The sequence below is a fragment of the Equus quagga genome, chromosome 5 (genome assembly GCF_021613505.1).
Source record: "Equus quagga isolate Etosha38 chromosome 5, UCLA_HA_Equagga_1.0, whole genome shotgun sequence".
Taxonomy (NCBI): domain Eukaryota; kingdom Metazoa; phylum Chordata; class Mammalia; order Perissodactyla; family Equidae; genus Equus; species Equus quagga.
Window position 1 is genome coordinate 43,687,121 of NC_060271.1, and position 26,121 is coordinate 43,713,241.

At 45.8% G+C, this 26,121-nt stretch overlaps 1 protein-coding gene across 1 annotated transcript in view; it reads right to left on the minus strand.

Moving 5' to 3' along the window:
• The window catches only part of CAMTA1 (calmodulin binding transcription activator 1), a 776,715-nt gene that overhangs the window by 568,494 nt on the left and 182,100 nt on the right, over window positions 1–26,121 (minus strand). Inside the window, exon 3 of the mRNA XM_046661785.1 lies at window positions 11,441–11,508. Within this exon, the coding sequence (XP_046517741.1) occupies window positions 11,441–11,508 (68 nt within the window). The remainder of the gene's footprint in view (window positions 1–11,440; window positions 11,509–26,121) is intronic.

The window sequence follows — 26,121 nt, forward strand, 5'->3', positions numbered from 1 at the left end:
TGCTTGCACACACTCGTGCGTGCACACGCATGCTCACATTCACACACACATCCAGGCACACTCGCGTGCACACATGTTCATACACTCACGTACTCTTGCATGTACACACATGCTCACACACTCACATGCTCCCACACACACACTCATGCACACACACACTCACACACTCACACTCATTCTTCAGAGCTCAGCCCCTCAGGAAGGCACCCCAACCATCACTCCCACCCTCCTATCCCCCCAGTGCAGGGGTGCCTCTCATTGTGCTTGTTCCTTGTGGCACTCCTTAAAATCACGATGACTGTAAATTATCTGCCTTGTTCACTATCACATCCCCAAAGCACAGCGCGGCGCCTAGCACACCGTGAGCAATCAAAAAGTATTCACTGAGGGGGCCGGCCCGGTGGCACAGCAGTTAAGTTCGCACCCTCTGCTTCGGCAGCCTGGGGTTCACCGGTTCGGATCCCAGGTGTGGATATGGCACCACTTGGCAAAAGCCATGCTGTGGTAGGCATCCCACATATAAAGTAGAGGAAGATGGGCACGGATGCTAGCTCAGTGCCAGGCTTCCTCAGCAAAAAGAGGAGGATTGGCAGTAGTTAGCTCAGGGCTAATCTTCCTCAAAAAAAAGTATTCACTGAATAAACAGACGAACCAACAACCTCATGAGGAGACAAGTTGGTGTCATGTAGTTCAGGAATGAAAGGGCTCACACGTACCCCAGTAGGAGAAGACTCGCCCCTTCCCCAAATAGAGCTCCCTCAGGCCCCAGATCAGAGGGTCAGCGTCTCTCGAAGTTGGTGGACCGAATTAATTATCGTGAGCCTGTGACACTGGAGGCAGAAGAGCCGGGGGTTTGTGTGTGTGCAAATCTGTGGAAATGGCACATTTCACGGTGCAGGCTGTGCTCCCGGGGAGAAGTGAACACATCTTGTCTGCTTTCACTCCTCCATTGCACAAACGTTTTATTCTTTCCCTAATTTCATTGCCTTTCTCTACGACTTTCTCCTTAAACCTGGCAGTGGTGTCCTTTTCTGACACCTCAGCCTAGGCTCCAGCCACCCTTTTACATACAAATTCAATTCCACGACAGTCAAAGAGTTCCGGGGCCTGAAGAGCTCCCCCTAAAACCTGGTCCCGACTTCCTACACACCTTCTTCGGGCAGTGATGGGAATCACGAAGCAGCCAGCCCAGACACGCCTCAGTGAGTCTCCCACCCTTGGCACCACCAGGACCCTCTCTCCCTGCAGGTGGCTGCTCCAGCCCCAGACTTGGGCTCCCCTCTGCCCCCTAGAGTCACCTCAAACTAGGCCGCTCAACCAGCAGTAAGTTCCCTACTGAGTGAGGTCAGGGCAGCCAGCACAAAGAACTTATTTCTTCTTTTAGGTGGAATTTTCCTCTACCCAGAACGCTCCAATGTTCCATCTTATTAAATCATTGAATGAAAAGGAAGAAATTCTTTCTTAGTAAGAAATTTTTTCTTACAAAGAAAACAATGATTGAAGCAGGAAAGGATGTGTTGTGTGTGCACATGTGTGTATGAGGGTGTTGTGTATAACTGTGCATATGTTGTGTGTACATATGTGTGTTGTGTGCACATATGTATACACATGCGTGCATGTATGTATACTGTATGTGTGTCTATACAGGACTGTTCATTGTGTGTGTGTTTGCGTGTAAGTATATGTACATGTGTATGTATATGCACTTGTGGCTGTGCATGTGTGTTATGTGTCTGTATGTGCACATGTGCACTATGTATTTGCACATGTGTATGTGTGTAAACACACACCATACAAAGCAGAAGCTCATGTGGAAAATGGGATATGCAGTAGAGCCGGAGAACCAGGAAAGGTTTTCCTCCTTTGTTTTTCGTTGATTTTGAATTTTTTTAATGCCCCATAATAAAGGACTGTGGGAAATCTAAGAATAGCAAAGACAGTAATACCTCCTAGCTAGAATGAGAACAGTGGGAGAGTCTCCAGCCCAGAATATCCAGCTGATCTGGGAATTACTCGTTATACAGAAAATCATGAATCGCAAAAAGTAGTCTGTCCCGAGAACACAGCTCCCACCTTGCAGCACTGCGAGGCCCGCGGGCAGCTCCCTCGCCCTACAGCGAACAATGACTTATTAGATCACAATTGATCCAGAGGAAATACCACAGATGCCAATCCGGGCCCATTACAGAAATACCAGACAACCCTAATTTTCCAAATCCAGGAGAGGAGGGTGAAGAATAAGAATAAACTGGTAGGCAGCAGAAACGAAACAAGATTACAGTCCCTGGGCACTGGCGGGGTGTGTAAATCCTCTCTATCTGTGTGAGCACAGTGCCAGTGAGCTATTTCATTCTCAGCAGAAGTCACCGCTGCCAGGTGGTCTTGCTTAGAGAGGCCAGCAGGCGTCACCCTAGATGAGTGGTCTCCAGACAGGCGCCCCAGGCCCTGACTGACATTAAGGTGCCCTGATGAGAAGCACCCTGCCATGAGACTTTGGTATCACCCAAGGAAGACACCTTCATAGCCATGTAGAGAGAAAAGGTGTCAAGGTGCCGTTGTCAGGCATGACACACATAGCACACTGATGGCCTCAGCAGTCCCCAGAACCCCCAAAATCCTGCCCAGGGAGAGGCCATGCCCCTTGCACCGACACCAGGAAAGGCTCTGAACCAAGTGTGTTGCATTGAAGAAGGTGGGGGAGGCAAGCGTTGGGAGTGTGGTGTTGCTGGGGCTGCACGCCTTAGAGGCTGCATCCTTGCACACAAGCAGTGTGCACAGCTCAGCAACAGGCTTTCCTGGGCCCTGAACAGTTGTGTATTTAGAAACCTCAAAACTGCATTGTGAGATGTTTCTTTCTACAGACTGAAAAGAGAGAAAGAAAAAAGCAAGAGACTGAAACAGCAAGTAAGACTGAGAGTGAACATGAGAAGAGGAAAGAGGTTGAGAAAAGGGAGCAGGTCCCAGGTGGGCCGGCTCCCAGGGAGGCAGACAGGGCCAGCTGACATGGAGGAGTGAGCATGACACTTCCAATGCAATGACCGTGAATGGATGCAAACAAGTATAAACCCACAAGGACAGAGTGGAGGGGAATGGAGATGACAGGAGGTCAGAGATGTCAACATATTCTAGAGAGATGGAAAGCAGATGCAGGGTTGCTGACTGACATTCCAGAGTAGAAGCCAAAACCCACATCCCCCAGAGGGGACACCACAAACAACAAGCCAATTCACCTGCAGAGCCCTGGAAATGCCAGGAATTGGGCCCTCCCACGGCCCTACATCCACCCCCAGCAGCCAGGCAACCACCTGGCCTCTGCCCTCATTGGAGACACGTTTATTCTCTGGAGAAAGGGACCCCGAAAGACTCTGAACCTGGAGACAGTAGAGGAGAGGCAGGAAACTCAGACGTAAACCAAGAGAATTAATTAATGGTGAAATTCCAAGCCCTTCCACTGCCTGGTTCCCAGCCCACTGGCAGCCAAGCCAGCCCAAACCACCAGGCAGCACACTGACAGATCCTTCTGGAAAACTCGAGGGCATCTCCAGACATCAGCATCCGGAGATGCTGAATCTCAGAAGCCCCCATGCAAAAGCTGGGCAGATCCATTAACAAGCCCTTCCCCCAGGTAAGGAAAATAGTGAATGGCAGAGTGAGAGAACTAAATCCTCATTTAGCATACGAGGAAGTCAGAAGATAACGTCTAAAACTGACAAATCAAGAAATAGCAGAATAAACATATTGAGAAATCTAGAGGTAAATATCAGAACTAAAAGAACTGAACGGGGCCACTCCTGGGAAATAGGATTGAGCTGTAGGGCAGAGGACTGCTATTTTTCTTACAAGCATTTTAGGACCATTTCATTTATTAAACTATGTGTGTGTGTATATATATATTTGATGAAAATAAAAATAGTAAAAGAAACGGGAGGCGGGAGGCAGGAGGCAGAAGCTGTAGCTGTCTAACCCAGGGAGACAGGAGACACAAACAGCCATTCCCCCTCTTGGCTTCCTCCCAGGAAGGAAGCCTGGGACTTGCACCCCTGGCTCCCAGAAGTGAGGAGGGCCGTGATGAAAGCTGGCATGGCTGGCGGTGCCATTTCAACAAGCCACTGGGATCAGCTGAGGACACAGGAGGCTTGCTTGTCCTCTGACCACGAACTCCATGTGTGTGACAAACTCTCCCTGCCCAACCGCAAAAAAGGGCAGCCACGTACAGGCTGCACAGCCTGGACAACTAAAGACAGCCTGGGTCTGCTCCCAGGGGCACCACAGACACAGGGACCTGGGCACCCAGGGCCCCTCCTGGCCCCTTTCCTGTGCATGGAGGGGATTCAGTGAGGCGGCCTCCGCTGTCCCCTCCTGCCTCAACACTCTGCATTCTGCGATTCCGGATAATGAACTAGAATCTGGGACAGACCCACTTCTATACGGAGGCTAGGGATTTCCCTACCACCGTCGAGACACCAGACACTTTATCAGGATCCAGGTCACAGCTAATTCCCTGCCTCATCCGGAAATGTATCCAAACTGCAGGACCCCAGGGCAGATGCCTTCCCAGGGGGGCCAGGCAGCCAGGGCTCCTCGTGAGCAGACACCACATCAGTGAGCTCCCTTCATGCTACATTTGCTCTTCAGTTGGGGATGATAGTTTGGATGTCGTCAAGGATTTGCTCAATGCATTAGGCAAATGCTGAAATGGATGTAACATGACACATCGTTATGTTAATTTGATAGCAGGTCCCCAATTCAGCATAATGCAAAGGTCACCACATTGAAATGATTGCTGACCTAGTTTATTTTTTCTTTTGCAGTTCTGAAGAACAGAATCCCTGAGATGATCTAGGTACAAGGCTGCCCTCCCAAACTCTTCCCCCAACAGCACTCCCTAAACACACACACACACTGGACCAATCCCCGGCCCCCAACTCTGCCCAAGTGGACACAGAAAGAGCTACAGAAGCAGCTCTGGGAATCTTTTATTTAGTTGTTGTAAAATATATGTAACATAAAATTTACCTTTTTAACCATTTTTCAGTGTACCGTTCAGTGGCATTAGGTATATTCACATTGTTGTGCAACCATCACCACCAACCATTTCCAGAACCTTTTCATCTTCCCCAAACTGAAAGTCTGTCCTTATTAAACACTAACTCCCACCCCCCTCCCCAGCCCCTGGCACCTCCGTTCTACTCTCTGTCTGAATTTTCCTCTTCTTAGTACTTCACGTCAGTGGACTCATACAGTGTTTGTCCTCTTGTGACTGGCTTACTTCACTTAGCATAGTGTCCTCAGAGTTCATCTATGCTGTAGCATGTGTCAGAACTTCATTCCTTTTTAGTTCTGGGAATATTCTGATCATCCAGATGGGACCTCCACATGATTTTTGCAATTCTATTCTGGTCACTCGAGCAGCCTTCCCAGGAATAGGGGCTTCCTTAGAAAAGTCCTGTAACTGTCCCAAGGAGCAGATGTCCTGGAGGTGGCAAACAGGTCACTCCCATGTGCCACATACAGAGGGGCTGGAAGAAGCAGCCACAGCCTAGGGCCTGATCAGGTTGGTTTCTAGGTGGGCCCTCTGCCCACACTCTGGCACCACGCCGGACCCATCTCTATTGGTCTGCGCTCTGCAAACTGACTGCTCTGCCCACGCCCCGCCCCACAGCTCCTCCCTACCAAGCTGCTCAGAGACAAAAGAGCCAGCATACCCCTGGCCCTGGGGGGCTCCCCATCTCAGTGCAGAGGCGAGACTTACGGACTTCTGATGGGTAAATTGTCAAACGATTGGCGATAGAGTGTGGCCTGCCATGTGGCCTGTGGAAGCCGACAGTGAAGAGGCCTCAGCGTGTTTGGGGAGGGCTCCCAGGAAGAAGAGAGATGCAAAGGATGTGCGGATTGGGCAGGACATGGGGCATCTGAGGAGTGGTCAAAGGCCCACGAGGGAAAGCAGAAGGAGGGGACATACGAGGCGTATTTGGAGAGCAGTAAGCAGCCCCCAACTGTCACAGGTACTCTGAGGTGTGGAGTCAAAGAAAAATAGTGAAAAAGCCCAGTTGAGGCAGAGGTTAGACTTTATCTCATAGGAAGTCTCTAAGGTTTACCAAGTGGAACAATGCTGTAACAAAAGGAGTACTGTAGGAAAACCGGGGGAAAGGAGTCCAGCTGGAGAGGGAAGCGCAGGAGGAGCCGTTTCAATAATCAAGCCTGACGCAGGTGGTAAGGGCCAAATGGGAGGTGGGGGGACAAAGAGAAAGAGGAGCCATGAAGGGCAACCAGGTGTGGGCTTTGGTGTCTTTAAAAATGAGGCGGCTCTTCTGAGAACCAGGGAAGTCAGAGAATGGAAACAGTGGGAGTGAGGGAGCAGGCAGAGGCGGGACAATGGGTTCAAGACAATATGACGTCCAGGTGCCCGGAAAGTCAGACTCAGGGAATGGTCCACAGAGAGTGAATATCAGACCCTGGAGTTGCTGAGGTCCTGGGAGGGAGAACAGGGTAAGAAGGAGCAGAGGACCCAAGACTTGGTGTCGGGCTGGGAAAGATCCAGGCAGAAGAGGCACTGGACCCGTGGGGTTCAGAGAGCCAGGAGAGGGAGGAGAGGGTCTCTCACAGAGTCACTTGGGTCTTCTGGAAACTCAGGTCTCCCCCTCTTCTGCTTTCCTTCCAGACCCCTCCCTCTACTTGGCTGTTTCACTGCTTATTGACCGAGAAGCATTTAGTGTTCATTATAGGAAAATTCTATTACTAGACCTTTAGTGCTTCAGTGTTAAGGTGCTATCTATATCAATCGAATTAATTAATTAGATAATTGATAGCATTTTTCAGCCTCCTTCTAACCCATATACATAGGATTCCTGGGAAGAAAGTGCTTTCAATTCCATCTTGAGCTTTGCGTGTCCCCAGCTTCCAGAGAAGGCTGCACGTTTCCCATAGGAGGAGAAACAAATTACTGGGATTGCAAAATTTTGCAGTCTGTCTGCTTGTGCTCAGCTCTTCACCCTCCGGGGGAGTGTGCAGTTCTCCTGCACTGCCCGCAACTGGGGGGCTAAGTCCAATTCAGGAAGGCTGCACAGGGACCCACTTAGCTGACGAACCTGAGCCTTGCTTCCCAATGAAAGGAGGCTTTGCCTGGCACCTGGGTCTCCCAGGTGGTCCAGAAGTCACAGAGATGGAAGGTGGAATGGAATAGTGTGGCACTATTTATTGGGCCGCCTTCAAATCTGCACACCCACTATGTGCAGTGGAGGTATAGCATAAAAGCTAAGACTGTGGACTTTGTACAAGGATAATGCTGGGCTCAAATTCCAGTTCTGACACTTGCTGTGCACCCTTGGACAGATCCTGTACCCTCTCTGCATCTGGCTGCCTGGCAGGGCTGCTGAAAGGATTTAAAGGCCCAGTGCCCAGCCCACGGAAGTGCTCCAGAGCACAGTAGTAGGCCAATTAGGCTATCCTGGGGGGAGATATACAAGACAAAAATAAAAAAGGGTAAACCCAAGTCTCTTCCTTCACAACACTCAGATTCATGTTTTCTTCCGCACTCTCATTCACTTCACTAATATTTGTTGAGTGCGCACCATGTGTCCAGCACAGCCCTAGGCACTGGGACACCCCATGCACAAGCCAGACCAAAAATTGGAGAGGAGGTCAGATAATGAAGAAATAAATGAAAGAAAGAAATAAGTGAAATACCTCATGTGTCAGATTTATCACCGTCCGTGGAATCATAAAACAAGAAAAGAGGAAGGGAGGTCTGGCTGGATGGGAGGGGTGCGATTTTAAATTGTGTGTTCAGGGAAGACTTCACAGAGAAAGTGACACCCAAAACAAGGCTGGAAGGAGAAGCTGGAAGAACATTCTAGACAGAGGGAGGAAGCTCTTAATTCCAAGATTCTAAGTTCACCTGATGGGGTAGGGAGTGTGGAGTTCCCCCGGGTCTCCAAATGGTATTATTATAGTGCTGAGCACACAGCAAGTGCCAAATAAAGACGTCCTGAAGGGTGATTTTTCAAACTGCCATTTCCAGAAGGTCCCAGTTGCTGATAATACAATATGGGCTGTTTGAAAATTCAGCATTCAGCCGCTGCTGCCTCCAAGGCCCCCAACCCTGGGAGCCTCCTTGTAGCACACCTCATTATTAAACAGGTGAGCAGGGCTCCCGGGACCTTCTCTGTAATTAGGGCAGTATCTGAGCAAGGGCTATATTTATAACCCCCAGCCATCAGCAAGCCACAGAGACAAGGAGTGGCTCCCTCTGCAGCTCCTATACCAACATCTATATGTGAACTGATTACAACAATTAATTTAATAGGGATTCCTCCGCACAAACAATGTATCATTTTATTAGGAAACTCTATAAATGTCAGTGGTGCAATTCATTTTTATTAATTTTCTAAAATGAAATTAGCAGTGGCGGCGGCGGCTGTGGCAAACAGAAGCTATATTGCCTTCTCATTCAGCAGAGTATTGGTGTCATTAATTCCTTAATACCAGGAGGCCGGTTTGTATGAACTCAGCAGTTAACTGCACCAATTAATTTCAATACAAGAGATGGGAGGAGGGGATCCAAACTCAACTCAACAACTAATTTAGGAAGGTCCTTGAACAACCACAGCAACTTTTCCTCCTCCTGGGACAAGAAGCTTTCAAGTGTAAACATGGAGTGGATATTATAATACTAAGGGGAAGCGTTCTGTCTTCACCCTCTGCCTTTAGGAGAGAAATTCGTCCTTCCAAACCCTTCCAAAAAGGCCGATGCCCCCCTGCAGTCAAAGCCTCCAGCAGGCCTAGGGACTGCCCCTTGCAGACAAGAGGAGCGGTGACGTCCCAGTGCATCAACACAGACCTTCACAGCGTGCACACCAAGATCACAAGCATTATTCCATCCAATCCTCACACTGACCCAATGAGCACAGGATCAAAAACAACTCCATTTCCCACAGGAAGAAGGAAAAGTGGAGCTTTTAAAGCGGCTAAAATGACTTTCTTAAAGTCACAAAGCTACTGAGTGACAGAGCCAGGGCGCAGACCCAAATCTGTCAATATCTGAAACCCACATTCCTTCTTTTCTGCCATGCACGCCCCTTCTGCCTTGGGATGGGACGTCTCTTGGCTCTATTTATACTCCAAAAAGTCAAGTGAGTCAAGGATGACCATGAATGACATTCACTTCTCAACTGAAATCCACTTTCCAAAGGCTGAAACACAGGGCAAGATCCCCGCCCTGAAATGTTCTCCCGTTCTGCAGTCAGAGGACGAGGAAGCAGGGCACGCGCCTGCATATCTGAGATCAGATATCTGGCACAGGACGTGTTCCAGAGAATCTCACTCTCTGGCTACAGAGAAGCTCTTTCCTTCCACTTACATTCAAGGAGTGTTTCACTGAGGAGTGAAAGGCGTATTGAGAGGCTGGAAGATGCTTGAGATGAGAGCCTCTGTTGAGTCAGGAAATGGTGCAGAGGCAGAAATCAGACAGACTTCTTTACCCCCAAAGAAACTAGGGCAGTGGTTCTCAAAGTGAGGTCCCAGACCGGCTGCATCCCATCACCTGGGAACTTGTTAGAAATAACAGATGCTCAGGCCCCACACCAGACATACTGAATCGGAAACTCTGGGGGGTGGGGCCCAGAATCTGTGCTTTAACAAGGCTTCCAGCTGATTCTGATCACCATTCAAGTTTGGGAATCACTGTCCTGGAAGAACACACCCCCAGAAGAAAGGAGAGATGTGTGCCAGGCCTTCCACGGTTCGGGCTATAGCTCTGCTCGCCAAGTAGTAGATTGTGTCACCATTCACTGGCCACTCCTCTCGTCTACCCCCACTCTACAGAAGAGTGTCTTTCCTGCCCCATTCTTATTGGCTTGGCCACAGGAATTGCTTTGGCTAACGGATTTGTGAACAGTAGTAACATATGATGCCACATCCAGCAGGGCTTTTCATTGTGCCTGAATGGATGGCCTTGGGCTTTTAAGTCCCTGCCATCTTCCATGGCAACCAGATATTCCAGAGAATGGGGGCTTCCTCAGCCTAGGTCCTAGAACAAAAAGACACGTTGAGTGGCCCTGAACCCAAGCCAAAGCCGCAGCCCGGCCACAGACACATGAGCAGGAAATAAAAATGTGCTGTTGTAAGTCACTAAGTTTGGAGATAGCTTCTTTCACAGCATCATAATAGCAAAAGCTGACTGGCATAACCCATCTGATTTTACAGAAAAGAAACTCATGGCCTGAGAAGGCTGAGGAGTTGTGGGCATCCTGCAGAGGAATTCAGGCTGAAAGGTAAGTGAATCAGAGCCAACCCTGTAGCCCCAACTGGGGGGTGTGAATCTCAGGAACTAATCTCCCTTTTCCCAACATCCTCTGACCTCCTCCAAAATGGAAATTCTGCCCTCATCTAAAAGATGCCAACCATTAAAAACCTAAGCCTAAAGAAGTAATATTTTAAAGTATCTTCTAGAATGAGTAGATGTGGCTCAGAAAGAACAGGTCAAGCTGATGGCCAAGGGGGAAGAGGACACATCCTTGCCCCTTTCTCTGGTGCCAGGTAACAAACCTGGAGAACTTGGTGCTTCCATCCAAAGGGAAACAGACTGGGCATTCCACTTCGTAAATTCAAACCCACAGCCCAGTCATCCTGTAAACCACATTCCCAGCTAACACTCCTCAAGCTAAGAAACACCTGGCCCTGTCACCACTAATAGAAAAGCTGTGGCAATTGGAAGAGAGTGGCCACATACTTCCGAAGCTCTACAACATATACCAAAAATAAAAACTGAGAGCTGGGGAAGAAAGAAAAGGCTGTCTTTAAAATAAACCCTAAATCCCAACTTTACCACTCCTCACAAAATAATATCACTAGCATTGACAGAACACAAGTGGGCTGAATCTTCATCAATCCCCTCCATTCCCGAGTGGTGGCAGAAGTTCAGTGTTTGTGGCAGCTGGTAGGTTCAAGGACGTTTACCGCATAATAAACTGCAAACTTAGCCATTGCTTCTGATGTGGGGATCTTCTTAGCACCATGAAGAATAACTTGATTTTCGGTTTGTAAAACACTTTGAGATGAAAGTGGACAGTTAAGGTAGTTTCCCCTTTAAAAAATAAGTTTCTAGAGAACAGCGGTGGCAGGTGGGCACTTTCCCAAAATAGACTCCCCCTCACGTTCCTGCCGGCCAAGGCTTTCAAGGCCCTCGGCTGAGGGATCCGGCGTTAAGCCATCAGGTTAAAAGTTCCAACTTGCATGACAGCAGCTGTGCTGTTTTTAAGCCATCTGATTGCGTTCACTTCCACGGTCTTAGGTCAGTTAATGAGGCCTCAATGTCGCAAGCTATCAAGCACAACATGGCATTTTCAACTTGCCCATGAATTGACTGGTCAAATCAGGTAATCAATGAAAATCAATCCATTCACTGTACATATTTGAAAAACTGCAAGATCTGGCACATTACCTTGTCTTAGGGGAGGTGGTTAGCCATTCTTCGTGTTTCTCAAATGTTATTAAATAAGCTGCAATTTCCTGAAACAGAAGAATAAAAAGATAATAACAACAATTAGCTTACGTTGGATCCTAAGAAGTAAGAAAGTTTTTGTTGTTTCCCAGCTGCTGTTCTTCTTTGTAAGGCTGGAACCTCATCTCTGCTGGAAAAACATGCGACTTGGACTCTCTATTTTGATTTTGTTAACTCCTTTCCACTCAACCTGCCATACAATAATAATCAAAGCATGGGTTTCAAAAGATGAGTCGGTGGCAAGGACAAAGATATTTCTCTGTGGGAAGAAAACATCAGACACCATTTCAGATTCTAAATGTCATTAATTTGAAGGAGGGAAAAACACATGCCAACAACAGGTCTCCACTCATGCAAGGTCATAATTGGAAAGTTTAGTCTGTCTTCTTCTGAAGCTGGACTAATCTTTCATCATTGTCACAAGAGACGTTGCATTCTCTCAGCTTGATTCCCAACCCCCTGAGCCAAATCACACAAAGATTAAAAAGAAAAGAAAAGATAAAGCCATATTCCAGAGAGAGAGAGAGAAGTTAACCTTTCCCACTACTGGTAACTTCATCTATTGAGCGGTGCTTCAGAAAGAAGAGCAATGTCAGCAGAGTTTAAGGAAAAGATGGAGAAAATGTGGGCACCTGAAGGTAAATTAAATATTTATAAACACAACAACATCAGTGCAGATAGAATTACTGATTTATTAATAATTTCCATAAAAAGCCAGTGGGTGACATCAACATAAGTCATTGCTCCAGCTCTGAGGCATGATATGGCCCATTACTTCCAGCTCCAAACGGATCTGCTAACATGAAATTGGCAGGGATAAGTAAGTTAAATTAAGGTTGTACTAGCACACATTTTCCTTGATCTTGGTGATGATACAGCATGGAGCTGCTGCCCTCGACTATCAGAAAAATGCATAGAAGAGGCTTCCGTCTCAATGCTCTGCAGCCAGGGTTCCTCCAGGGCTCCTTGTGATGGAGCAGCCCACCACCCAGAGGCTCACAGCCTTCCTCTGCAATTAGCCTTCTCTGGGCTCAGACGTGACGGACTTGACACCTGTGATCAGAGATGCTAACCTTGGCCTTGAATAAAAAGAAGAAACTATCACCAAAACCAGGTAAGCAGAGCAGGTGAAAGTAGAAACTACCACCCATGCCACGCAGTATGAAGGCCACAGACCCAGGTGGAGATCAGGGTCTCACATAATCACAGAAACGAGGTAGCCAGTGACCTGTAAACCAGAGCCCAAGCAACTTCTGTCCGGAAGCCTGGACCTTTCACCAAGAACCTGGGAAGCAGAAACCCATGGCAAAAATAATGTTGCCTCATTGTACAGGTTTCTATCATTTATGTCAGCTAAAGAAATTGTAAAATAAGCAGCTGATCAACCAGAACATTGTTCTCTCTCATCCCTGAGGCTTTTCATATTCTATTTCCTCTCCTAGAAAATGCTTTCCCTAAGGTCTCACCATAGATATCACCTCCTTTGGCTATGTGCTCCCATGGCACCTGGCACCTCCCTCCAGTGCGTAGGATTTATCATTCTGCGTTTTAATTGCTTGTTTACTTGAATAGCATCCCCCGCTGGACCATGAGCTCCTCAAAGGCAAGGAATATGCCATCACTGGTGTATGCCCAGGACCTAACAGTACCCTGAGGCACACAGGAAGCACCTGATAAATGTTTGTTAGATGGATAGATGGATGAGAGGGCAAGAAGGAGGGAGAGCTGGCATTATAGAAATGAATGTGCATATATAACTGAGTATGTGTGTCTGTGTGTGTGTGTGTGTGTTCTGAGTGTGTGTGTGTTTGTATATGTTTATTATTGAAGATAGTTGAAGCAAGAGCTTAAAAGCAGCAAGATGCAGCAGTTCCCAGCTAAGCCCTTACCAATGAGTTAATTAGCTCTAAGTCACTGCAGGAAGGTGGTATCGCATCATGGTCAAGAGCACACACTTTGGAAGAAAACAGACCTGGCTTGGGGGCCCGCTCTGCCATTTAGGAGCTGCCTGATCTTGAGCACATTACTTAACCTGTCTACACCTCACTTTCCTATGAACCCAAGATAACGCCACCTCATGAGGCAGTTATAAGAGGCAACAATTGTTAAGACACTGACTGAATATAGCAATGCCCTGCAACCACAGCTGCCATTATTATCATTGTAAGGTCTGCATGGTGTGAGCCGCCTGTCTAGAGGCCCCTGATGAGGTAGCAGGTACCAAAATGGTCCAGGTCAGAAGCTGCCAGCGCTTTATCTATCCCCACCCTCTACCCCCTCACACCTTCCCATGCCCAGGCTTGCAGAAAATGAATGGTAACATCACGATGACTGTTCAGAGTTAGTTGCAGTCAATCCTTCCATTTAGCGATGGTTGTCCACTTAGTTTCACAAAACACTGAGAGCAGACAGTAGCTGGAGTCAGTAATTGGATAAACTGAGCCACTTATTATGTGTATCAGCTCATCTACCTGAATTTCAGGAGACTTGGTATCCAGAGGAATAGTCTGTGCCAACTGGAATGCCCTTACCCGGGATCATGCTAAGCGCTAAGTGACCCCTACTGGCCCAGAAGGATTGGGGCACAGTGCATCCCTGCCACCTCTACATTTATCACAGTGTTCCAAAGACCCAGACACCCAAAGAAAACCTTCATGAACATCCTCAGCCAACACTCACCCCAACCTGGCAGGGGTCCCCTACTGCTACTGTCCTTCAAAGAGAAAAACTCCCTGGACCACTTATTGCATTCCATATTGACTCCACATACATTTCTGGGGCACCTGCTATGTACCAGTCAGTGAACAAGACCACTAGGAAGCCTGCCCTCAAAGAGCTCACAGTCGAGTAGGGGATGAAGACAAGTCAGTGTAAGAATGCAATGCAAGCACTATTACAGGGTCAACTGTCCAGTCAACTCTGTAGCCAACCCAGAGGATCCTCTCAGGTCTAATGAGCTGCTGTGCAAGCAAGCAGAGGCCCCAGGAAATCACACTGATTTACGAACCACCTTTGAGCACTGGCTACTCCCTTCTCTATCCCTAAGGTAACAATGACACCTCCCACACAGAGTCCCCTTTGTGGAGCACCTATCACACTCAAGAGCAGCCCTTCTGAGCAAAGGAAACTGAATACCCAGACCCAGGCTCCCACCTCTGTCACACTCCAGTTGGCTTGGACCTGGAGCTGGACTCGACCACCAGGGAATGTCACCATGTTGCTGACTGGCTCCCACCTGAACTGCACATGTCTGGTCACCTGTCTACTCCAAGACCCATGTTTCCCAGTCTGCCCAGCCCATTTCTCTTATCTAGGTCTTGGCCTACCTTGTCATCAGATGGTAGACCATGGGTTGGACTCTGCCTTCCCAATGCTTTGGTACTGGTTGGGGAGATGAATATGCACATGCCAAAGTACCACATAGAATAATAGATTCGAAATAGTATACATAAAAGTAAGAACCATCAAAATTCAGAGTAAGGAGAGTCAGCTGGTGTAGGAAGGAAAATAATTTGGGGGAAAGAGAGGCTTCATCATCTGGGTCATCGTTACCATCACGGTGTCTAACACTGGTGGAGCGATGTCTAAGACCAGTACTGCTTTAGGACTTTATGGAGGATCATCTCACTTAATCTTCACAGCAAACTATGAAGTAAGAACCACGCATGTTTTACAGGTGGGGAAACTAGGGCATGGAGCAGCTAAGCAGCTTACCCAAGGTCACACAGCTAGTCTCTGTAGAACCAGAACCCAAGCCCATGCAGAATGGTTCCAGAGCCCACACTCTCCACTGCTGTTCTAAATTTCTTAAGGAACAGCCATGATGTACTCAGATGGAGAAAAGGAAAACCTGCTTGTGGAGTCATGCTTCCCCAACAGGGGCTAAGAGCCTCCTCCTCCCTACTTACCCAGTGTTACTTCGCTGTCCCACCTCTCTTCAGGGAACCAGGAGGAGCCAGACTGAGCATCCTCCAGCGGGATTCTCTCCTTCCAGGAGGATCAAGCTCATTTCCACCCAAAAACCCTTATATGATTAACGGGATCATCTACTTCAGTGATAGGGAAAATTCCTTATATCCAGGAAACATTTGCTTAAAATATCTTACAAGGCAGACAAAAAGAGAGATGCTCTAGCTGAAGAGGGAAAGAGGTTTTGAAAAGAAGGATCTTCAGGCCAACTCTCTGGCCTCCCCCATCTTCCCTGAAGCTCCACCAACCTAGGCCTCTAAGGAAGGCAGATGGAAACACAGACCCAGTCCATCTCATTGTTACAGAGCAGAAAACTGAGGCACAGACAACGGAAGGGACTTGCTCAAAGTCAGCATGTTTGGGGCTGAGCCAAGCTGGGCCCCAGGGCTCGATTCCCAGCGCATGCATGATCTCTCCCCACTTACTTATTGTCTCTCAAACGCAAACCTGACCCAGGAAATTCGTAAGATGATCAAATAAGAAGAGAGAATGCCCCAAAGAAGTGAAAACAGGGACTCAAACAAAATCATGTACTCAAATGTCCACAGCAGCATTATTCACAATCCCCAAAAGGTGGAAGCACGCCAGGTGTCCATCAACAGATAGATGGATAAAAATGTGGTCTAGCCACACAATAGTAGATTATTCAGCCATAAAAAGGAGTAACGTTCTGATATACGCTACAACATGGATGAAGCCTGAAAACATGCTGAGTGAAAGAAGCTAGACACAAAAGGCTGTGTATTGTGTGATTTGATTGATATGAAATGTCCAGAATAGGCAAATCCATAGAGACAGAAGGGAGAGTGGTGGTGGCCAGGAGCTGGATGAAGAGGAGAATGGGGAGTGACTGATAATGGGTATGGGGTTTCCTTTTGGGGTAATGAAATGTCTGGAACTAGACAATGGTGAAGGTTACACAATATTGTAAATATACTACATGCCCCTAATGGTAAATTTTGTGTTATGTATATTTTATCACAATAAAAAAAGACAAGAACAAGTATAGACATCCAGCGAGGTGTGGCATTGGGATGAAGAAAATGCCGGCCTTACCTGCTTACAAAGTTGACCCTGCATCCTACAGGCCATGCCCACGTGCCCGCATCCTCCTCCAGCTCCCTGGCTCCCATAGTATCTCTCTCTTCCTGGATCCTAAATACTGCATCAGTGCTGAGAGAAATGCCTTGACTGTCAAGATGAAGGAATTCACTGCAGGCTCCAAAGCAAAGACTGTCCAGCTTGCAGATTTTAAATGTTTAGTTTGTCCTTTAGATGTTCAAACAGAAAAACTGCCGCCAAGGTATGATGTCTGTGTGTGGCAAGGGCTCGGGGAACAGACTAGAATAGAATCCCACAGGTCCCTTGGGTCTGGCTGGAATCAGGTTCAGTCCCTGCAGACCAGGGAGGCAGGTGGGCCCCTCCCCAAGGCACTGACCAAGCCCCATTGAGAAGGGCAGAGTAGGCAAGACTGAGGGGCAGCACAGCTCTGCGCTTGACATCATTGCCTCGTCACACGCTGTGTCATCATGCATCTCTACCATCCAAAGGCATGCCAACTGCTCTCCATCCAATTGCCATGTGGGGCTGGGTTTGACTGCCCCCAGGCTGATGGGGTCTGATGGAGGACTGCAAAGTCCATCTTGGTAGTGAGCCAGCTCTGGGTGAGTGAGGCTCAGGGTTGTCCATGGAGGCTGCCCCCAGGACTGGAAGGTGAGAATGCATTGTGCCAACCTGGCTCTCCTTGCCTCTTCCCCGCTCAGCCCCTGTTCACCAATACTGCCCATGTAACCTGCCAGGCCCTGTTCATAGCCCACCTCCTCCAGGAAGTCTTCCTTGTTTCTCAGTCCACAGTGAACTCTAGCTTCTGGAAACTTCTCAGCAATGGTTGCACTATTCCTAGACTGCTAGCACACAGTGCCTTCTGTTGCTAGTGTTTATGTGCATGGTGGTTCTCCCTATGTAGTTTTGCGGGGTCCAGGGAGGATCTGAGTCTCAGTTCCTACATCACTGCAGAACCCTGATTGGTTCTTGTATCCGAAGATGACTGTTGACATGGTAGAGGCTGAATGACAGAATGCAAAGTCCTCCTCTAAAGGATGCAAACAGGAAGAGCCCACGTCTGAGCCAACTCTTGCTTCAAGGTGGGGGGTTATGGGATAGACAGATAAAGGTGCAGTTGCCATGCAGGCTCAATGCCCTGTGTGCAGAGGCTCTACAGAAATGCTCTGCCATGCACTCTACCTTCAGAAAGGCAGCACCTGCCAGTCCATCAGCGCCACAGCAGTGCTGTCCAATAGAAATATAGCGTGAGCCCCAAGTGCAAGCCACAGGAGTGATTTTAAAAAATTTCTAGAAGCTACATTTTTTTTAAAGTAAAGAGAAACAGAAGGACTTAATTCAGTAATATATTTTGTTAAATATCTTATAATCTAACCCAATATATCCAAAATATTATGATTTCACTAATTTAAAAAAAGTAGTCATGAACTATTTCGCATTCTTTATCCGTACTAGGTTTTCAAATGCCAGTGCTTGTTTTCCACTTATGGCCCATCTCAATTCGGGGCAGCCATATTTCAGTGCTCAGCAGTCACCTGAGGCTGCTGTATTGGACAATACAGCTCTAGATTTAGATGTCACAGGAAACTGCAAAAACAATCTGCCTTCTGCAGTCAAGCCCTCTGCGTTCCCAAAGCTGACGTGGAGCCCGGGTGTGAATGAAGATGCTGCCGCAGCAGATGCCTCGTCTGAGAGCGGGGCTCGCTGTCCCATTGGGCCACCTCAGAGAAGGAGCTATGTCCTGCCTCTGGGGTGGGGGAAGCTGCATCTGTCTGGGAGGAGATATGGGATTTCTCAGAGGGGCTGAATTCACCTCAATCTCTCAGCCCAAGCCTGCTTCCCCTCCACTCCCTCCGAGAAGGAGCCACCCACTGCAGACACCCCCATAGAATAGTCCAACCCAGACAAACTGGCTTCCCCGTCGACAAGTTCCCCTGGAGCAGCCCTCAGAAAAAGAACAACGGTCCCTCTTCAGTCAGCTCTCCCTGGGACAGTCCATCCTTGATCTGTCTCCAAGACGTGGGTCCAATGTCAGGGAGAGGGAAGAGTCAGACTCGAGGGGCCTCTAGCGCTTATTGGGACAAATTAAATTAAAAAACGAACAAAAACAACCAAACAGATATGTTTTGTTTTTTATTCTCCTGAGGCCAGGTAATAAAAATATCTGTGGTCTACACGATCTTAAATATTTTGCACACACAAAAATGGATCTTGCAACCAAGGGATAATTTTGAAAAGTTTGTTTTTTATGAGACTTCTGCACAAAGGTTTTATCTGTAAAGGACCAAAGCTGAGGGGGGGAAAAAAGCCAAGGCTCTCCTAGCAGCTGGCCCCAGCATCTGCTAGAGCCACAAAATGCAATTATATTACTCCCAAACGAGAAGTAAAAATATCTTGTTTCCAATACTCTTGGTTTTAAGACTCATACTTAATGTCCTCTGGGTATTTCAATGGTGCCAGATCTCTGTGTTATGTACTTTATTAGGGATGTGTGAATGTCATATTAATGACTTCTAACCAACATGTTTACAGTGGAAGCAAATTTTCCCAGAACCCACTACTCGCTCACTGCACTTTACAAAAAACAATTGGCCTTAATTTAAATAAATAAATAGCCACTCCATACTCCCCCTCCCAGTGGCATCTCTCACCTCCTCTCTCCAGGGCACCCCATGCATAAAGCTGGTTGGTCTCCTCCTCCATGATAAATATTCCAACCCAAGGTCCCATAGTGCAATGCCCCCTCTCTATACATTCCTGCCCCAATCCACTGATGGACTTCCCAAGCACCCGGCCAGCCAAGCCAACACCCTCTGCAGGATGTGCTGGGTCCCCACCCACAGGTCAAAACCAATGCCCCAAATCATGCTTTCAAAATGACTAGCTTTTGTTATAAACAACTGGCATACAGAATAATGGTTTATATTTTTTTATTTCTATAAGGGATACCATAGCTCTACTCTGACAATTTATGAGGTTGGTGATTAGGGATCCAAGGGTATGGGGAGGACTTTCTACAAAAGGGTCGGTAGCAATTCAGGATATATTCCTAACAGCCCAGACTTGTGAAATAAAGCCTGGCCCATTTGGCTGTCTGTTATTTAGACGTAGTAAAGCATTCTTATGACCATCAAAGTGCCAATCAGAGCAGAAACAATGAGCCATCATAAAAACATTCAGAGAAAGATTCAGTGAAGAAGCAATTCATCCAGTCTTTCATTCATTTCATTATCCACTCATTGGTTCAATCATTCAATGAATTATTGAGCACCTATAGTCTGGCCTATATGCCAGGCACTACGCAAGGCCCTAATGACGCAAAGACATATGAGTAATGGTCCTGGGAATACAGCTGGGAAGACAGATGGGGCTGCAGGATCCAGGGCTATGGTGTCAACTGCAAAACAGACAATGAGTGCTAAATTAGCAGCACGAATAATGTGTTCGTTCTGAGAAGAGAAGCGAAGGTTTCACCAAGGAGCTAACATTTAAACTGGGTCTTGAAGAATGAGTAGGAGGTTGCCAGGCTGACAAATGGTGAAGGCATTAGGGAATGGAAACAGCCTGTGCAAAGGCAGGACAGCGGGAAAAGCAAATGCACTGGGGGAACTTTGAGTGATATGAGGTAATTCGAGCCTGCAGGCCAGGAGAATGCAAGAACCCAATGCTCAAAAGGGTAGGGAGGTGCCAAACTGTGGCAGAATTAAAATGCCAGGCAAATGGAGTTCTATCCACTAGAGCCGGGGGAGTCACCGAAAGCTTTTAAGCAGAGGGGAGACACAAAAAGAGCTGTGCTTTAGGAACGTTACTTTGATAGTGCCATGGCAGAGAGGGGACTATGATTATGGCCCAGGAACGAGAGGACAAGATCCTGAACTATGACAGTCGGATTGGGAAAAGTGGAACAAAGTTGAATTTTTTTCGAAAGTGAAAGAAATGGGGCTTGAAAACCAGTTGGCTGGAGAAAATGAGGGAGAGTGAGGCAGTGAGGATACCTGCAAAACAAAGGACGCCGAGGGGCTGAATCGACCTAAAGATGTGTTGCTTGGTGCACACACCATTTGTGCCCATTTGGTTTATTTGTCAACATTTAAAGATTGGGAGGTGGAGATTTCCAGCTTCTCTTGAAAAGTAAGAAGGTCTGACAACTCTCGCCCACGTTCCTGCAGAGTATCCACGGGTTGGAGCTGAGGAGCACCGCCCCTTTGGATGGGCAAGAGCTCTCTATGGCCACCATCCCCCCTGGCTGGCTTTCTTCACTCACAATACTGTTTGGACTTTGTAGGCACATGACTTTGGGGTTCCCAGTCTGGTGTTTCTGGCATTGGGCTGAGTGGATTGTAAGACCATGAGCCTTATAGGTGCTCCAGAAAGCAATACATTTAGAGCAACAGATTTTAGAAGAGAGACATGTTAACCAGAACACTCATTGCACCTTCATACAACGACACTTGCTGATTAATCTGGACCCAAGATTGCCCCAATATCATGCCAGTTGTCAATTTATTATCTTTTAGCTCTGATTTTACCCTTAATTGTCTTGCTTTGTGACACTGGAGATGGACCTTTTAAATATTTCTCCTGTGCCAGCTTGGCAGAATGTTAAGCTTTGTCAATAGAGAGCAATGATCCTGCAAGATGATAGTGGTAGGAAGACATCTCCCTTCTGGTTTCTGTCCTCTATCACTATTATTATTATCATCTTTATTGTTCGGAGTGAGAGCCCAGGGGCCATGCACCGTGAGCTCCAGCTACGCCCTCAGGGCGCACTTCCTCTGCTGGCAGGGTGCAGCTTTGGTCCACCCAACACCCTCCAGCAGCTAGCGTGTTCCTGTGGTGGCTGTGTTCTCTGAAGAGGTCCAAATTTCAGCCTATGGTGTGGGGGGACTCTTCTAGTCCCTGGTTTATTTGTTGTCTACTCTTCCTCAGCCTAGAGGTAGTAGCTGCTTTTAGAATTCTCTTTTATCCCTATTAGTCATCAACCACCTTTTACTAGTTAACAATTCTTTATCTTAAATTTTCTCTGTTCAAATAACCAATATGGTTTCTGTGTCATGACTGATATAAGAATTGTCCACAGCCCTGAGATTACTTATAATCTCACTGCGGTATTCTCCTAGAAGACATACTGAAAAAGCATAGGGGGAATGCAAAGATGGCTGAAGGAGAAGAAGCATGTATTCAGGGAAATATCCAAATTACCCCAGTGAGGACTCCAGAGCAAGTTTCCTAGATGCCAGCCACATGGTAGTTTGAAAGGTATTGCAACAATATGTGTCCTACACTTTAATTTGTGAGAAGATCTAATATGCCTATTTGGGGAGATAAAAAGCATTTCTTGTAGAGAAGAAAAAAGTTACTTCATCTCTCTTTGGCTACATGGTTTGAGGCAAGTCACTTGACATTTCCTCACCTGAAATATGGCATAACAGAACTGTATTATATGAGGTAATATATGTAGATTCTTGGCAAACAGTAGATTACTGGATTAAACCTTTTTTAATCAGCTCCATGGAAGTATAATTTACATACAGTAAGATGCAACTTATTTTAAATGTACAGTCCAATGAATGTTAACAGGCAAATACATTATGTATCTATCACCATATTCAAGATATGAAACATTTCCAGCACATTGAAAAGTTCATTCATACCCCTTTTCAGTCAATCTCCCTCGTATCTCCAGCCCCAAGCAACCGTTGATTTGCCTTCTGTCACTGAAGATTAGTTTTGCCTGTTCTAGAATTTTATATAAATGAAAGAATACAAAATGTACTCTTTTTGTGTCTGGCTTCGTTCACTCAAGATCATGTTTTGAGATTGATCCATGTTGTTGTGTGTATGAGTAGCAATCCATTCTTTTTTATCACAGAGTATTACTCTATTGTATGGACATATCATAATTTGTTTACCCACTCAGATGTTGATGAACATTTGTGTTGTTTCCAGTTTGGGGCTGTTGTGAATAAACTATTATTAACATTCATTTACAAGTATTTGTGTGGATGTATGTTTTCACTTCTCTTTGGTAAAAACCTAGGCATGGAAGTGGTTGTCATATGGTAAGTATGCATTTAACTTTATGTGAAACTACCACACTGTTTTCCAAAGTGGTTGCCCTATTTTGTATTTCCATCAGGAATGTATATGAATTAAAGCTGCTCCACTTCTTTGACAACGTTTATCACTTTCAGTCTTCTCAATTTTAGCCATTTGAGTTGTGCAGTTATCTCACTGCAGTTTCAGTTTGCTTTTCCCTAATAACTAAGGATATTTAACATTTTCTCATGTGCTTACTGACCATTTATACATCATCTTTGGTGGTCTGTTTTAATTTTGCCTAAGTTTTAATTGGGCTGTTTGTCTTTTTATTGCTGAATTGTAATAGTTCTTTTCATATTTTGGATATGAGTCCTTCGTCAGGTTTATGAAGTATAAATATTTTCTTCCAGTCTCTGGCTTACTTTTTCATTTTCTTAAAGGTTTCAAAGAGCAGAAGTTTTTAATTTTGTTTAAGTCCAATTTATCATTTTTTCTTTTCCTGACCAATCTAAGAAATCTTTGTCTACTCCAAGTTCTCTGCTTTTTAATTGGAATGTTTAGACTGTTCATATTTAGTGTAATTATTGATGTGGTTGAGTTTAAGTTTACCATCATGCTATTTGTTTTCTGTTTGTTCTTTGTTCCCTTTTCTTCTTTTTATTACCTTCTATTGGATTAACTGACTTTTTTTTTTTTTTAGTATTCCATTTTATCTCTACTATTGGCTTATTAGGCTTGCCTCTATTTTATTTGTGGTTGCTGTAGGGTTTACATTATGCATCTTTAACTCAACAGAATCTACCTTCAAATAATATTATACCACTTATGTATATTGTAAGGACTTAAGAGTATACTTCCATTTTACTCCTTCTTTCATTCCTAGTGTTGTTTGTTGTCATTTATTTTACTTCTAGGTATGTTCTAGACTCCCAATGCAGTAATTTAAACAATTAATTGTCTTTTAAAGAAATTAAACATGAGGGAGAATATCTTATATTTACATACATATTTACCATTTTCAGCACTCCTTATTGTTTTGTGTAGCTCCAAGTATTCATCTGGTGTCATTCCTCTTCACATGAACTTCCTTTAACATTTCTTATACTGTAGGTCTGCAAGCAATAAATTCTCTCATGTATGTGTGTGTGTGCATGTCTGTCTATTGGAAAACATCTTTACTTCACTCTCATTTTTATAAGGGTAATTTCACTGAATATAGAATTCTAGACTGACAGGACTTTTCCCTTTCAGCACTTAGGAGATTTCCTTTTTTTAAAAAAAAAAAAAAAGATTGGCATCTGAGCTGTTGCCAATCTTCTTTTTTTTTTCTGCTTTTTCTCCCCAAATCCCCCAAGTACATAGTTGTATATTTTAGTTGTGGGTCCTTCTAGTTGTGGTATGTTGGATGCTGCCTCAACATGGCCTAATGAGCAGTGCCGCGTCCGTGCCAGAATCTGAATTGGCAAAACCCTGGGCCACTGAAGCGGAGCGCACGAACTTAACCACTCGACCACGGGGCCGGACCAGAGGAGATTTCATTTCATTGTCTTCTGGCTTGCATGGGTTCTAATGAGAAATCTGCAGAAATTCTTATCTTTGTCCTCTGTAATGTGTCTCCCCCTCACCCCTCCAACAATCCCAGTTGATTTTAAGATTTTCTCTTTATCACTGATTTGATGCAACTTGATTACGGTGTGCCATGCTGTGGTTTTCTTTCTATTTCTCTTGTTTGGTGTGTGTTGAGCTTCTTAGGTCATTGGGTTTATAGTTTTCATCAAATTGGAAAACTGTCAGCCATTATATCTTTAAATAAAGAGTGTTAGGCTTTGCTCTGGAAGGCATCTGAGTTACTTATGGATCAACCTGATCCTCTCAAGACTTATTTTTAATCTTTGTCAAAGTAGGTCTACAGTACTCTTACTCTAGAAATGTTTTAGCCCTGCTATTATTTTCTCCTTCCAGACTGAATGTCCCATTTATTCAAGGAAGACTCTGCAACCTGGCTCGTCAGAATTTGAACACCTCTCAGTCCTGTATGAGCTCTGGGAGTTTTTCAACTTAAAACCCCTAGGTGCTTTTAGCCCAAGCTCGTGGAGTTTCATCTTATACTTCAATAGTTTAGTATCCAAAAGAACATTCCAGGGCACCCACACAGCTTTCTAGAGCACTATGCCTGCAAGGCCCTCTCCTCTCTGATATTCTGCCTTCTGATCTCTGGCCATCTCAACCTCCCCAAACTCTGATCTCTGTCTCCTCAACTCAACAAGATGACTGTACTCTGCCTGGGTACCTCCCTAAAACCATCTTGAAATGCCTCCAAGCAGAAATAGAGAGTAGGGGCCAGCCCATGGCCGAGTGGTTAAGTTTCATGCTCCACTTCGGCAGCCTGGGGTTCACAGGTTCAGACCATGGGTGTGGACCTACATACTGTCCTTCAAGACATGCTGTGCTGGCACCCCACATAGAAGAACTACAATGACTTACAACTAGGATGGACAAGTATGTACTGGGGTTTTGGGGAGGAAAAAAAGAGGAAGATTGGCAACAGATGTTAGCCCAGGAAAATCTTCCTCACCAAAAAAAAGCATACTTTAAAAAAAAAAAAAGAAAAAGAAATATAGAGTGATTGTAGGACTCACAATCTCCTCTTGGGGACCACAGTCCTACCTTGACTATTGTATAATAACTGAAAATATTCATTTCACCTCTTTTGTCCAGTTTTATAATTGTTGATGGCAAGAGGACAAATCTGGTCCCAGTTACTCTATCATAGATAGCAGCAGATGTCTTGCCATGAATTTTCAGATTTTCATTTTATTCTTTGAGAGGTCAGCAATCTTTGGATAAAGGACATAGCCAGCCTAAGGCAACAGGGTTAACACTTTGAGGGTGCTATTGTTTCCCCAGAGAGGCTACCATGAAGCCCATGGGGATTCAGGCTTTCTCAAATACCAAAAAGTGGGAGAGAGAGATAGTGTCCAGGGACAACTGAATACTGATACTGCTTTAACACTACTCACCCTTCACCTCTACCCCTGGATGATCATGTAGACTTGCTGATCTGACAGATTTAGTTCAAGAATCAGAAGAGCCTAAAAGAGCACAGATTGTTGTTATAAGTCCCTCCAGAATGGTGATATAAACCTGAATATAAAACAGAAGTAGTGTTGCAAGAATTTGGCTTCTTTTTCAACCTTGGCAGGATTCTATCTGCACAGAAAGTGTCACTGACAGCCACGCACTGCCAACTTCCATTAAGAACTAGGGACAAGGGACAAGATATGTAAAAATATCCTGCATCTACTCAGTCTTTGTATAGCCACCTTCCTTCAAGATAAATTCTGAATCCCTGGCTAAATAAATCAGGAATTTATATTAAAGTGTGTGTGCGTGTGTGTGTATTCTTTTCTTACCAATAGATAAAGCACCCCCCCCACACACACACAATGCTAAAAAGCTCCACCTCTGATCTAACACATTAACCAACAAAGCCTTTTGGAAATGAGTCTTAAATCATTCAAGGAGGTCAGAAAAGTCTTTGAAGGTAG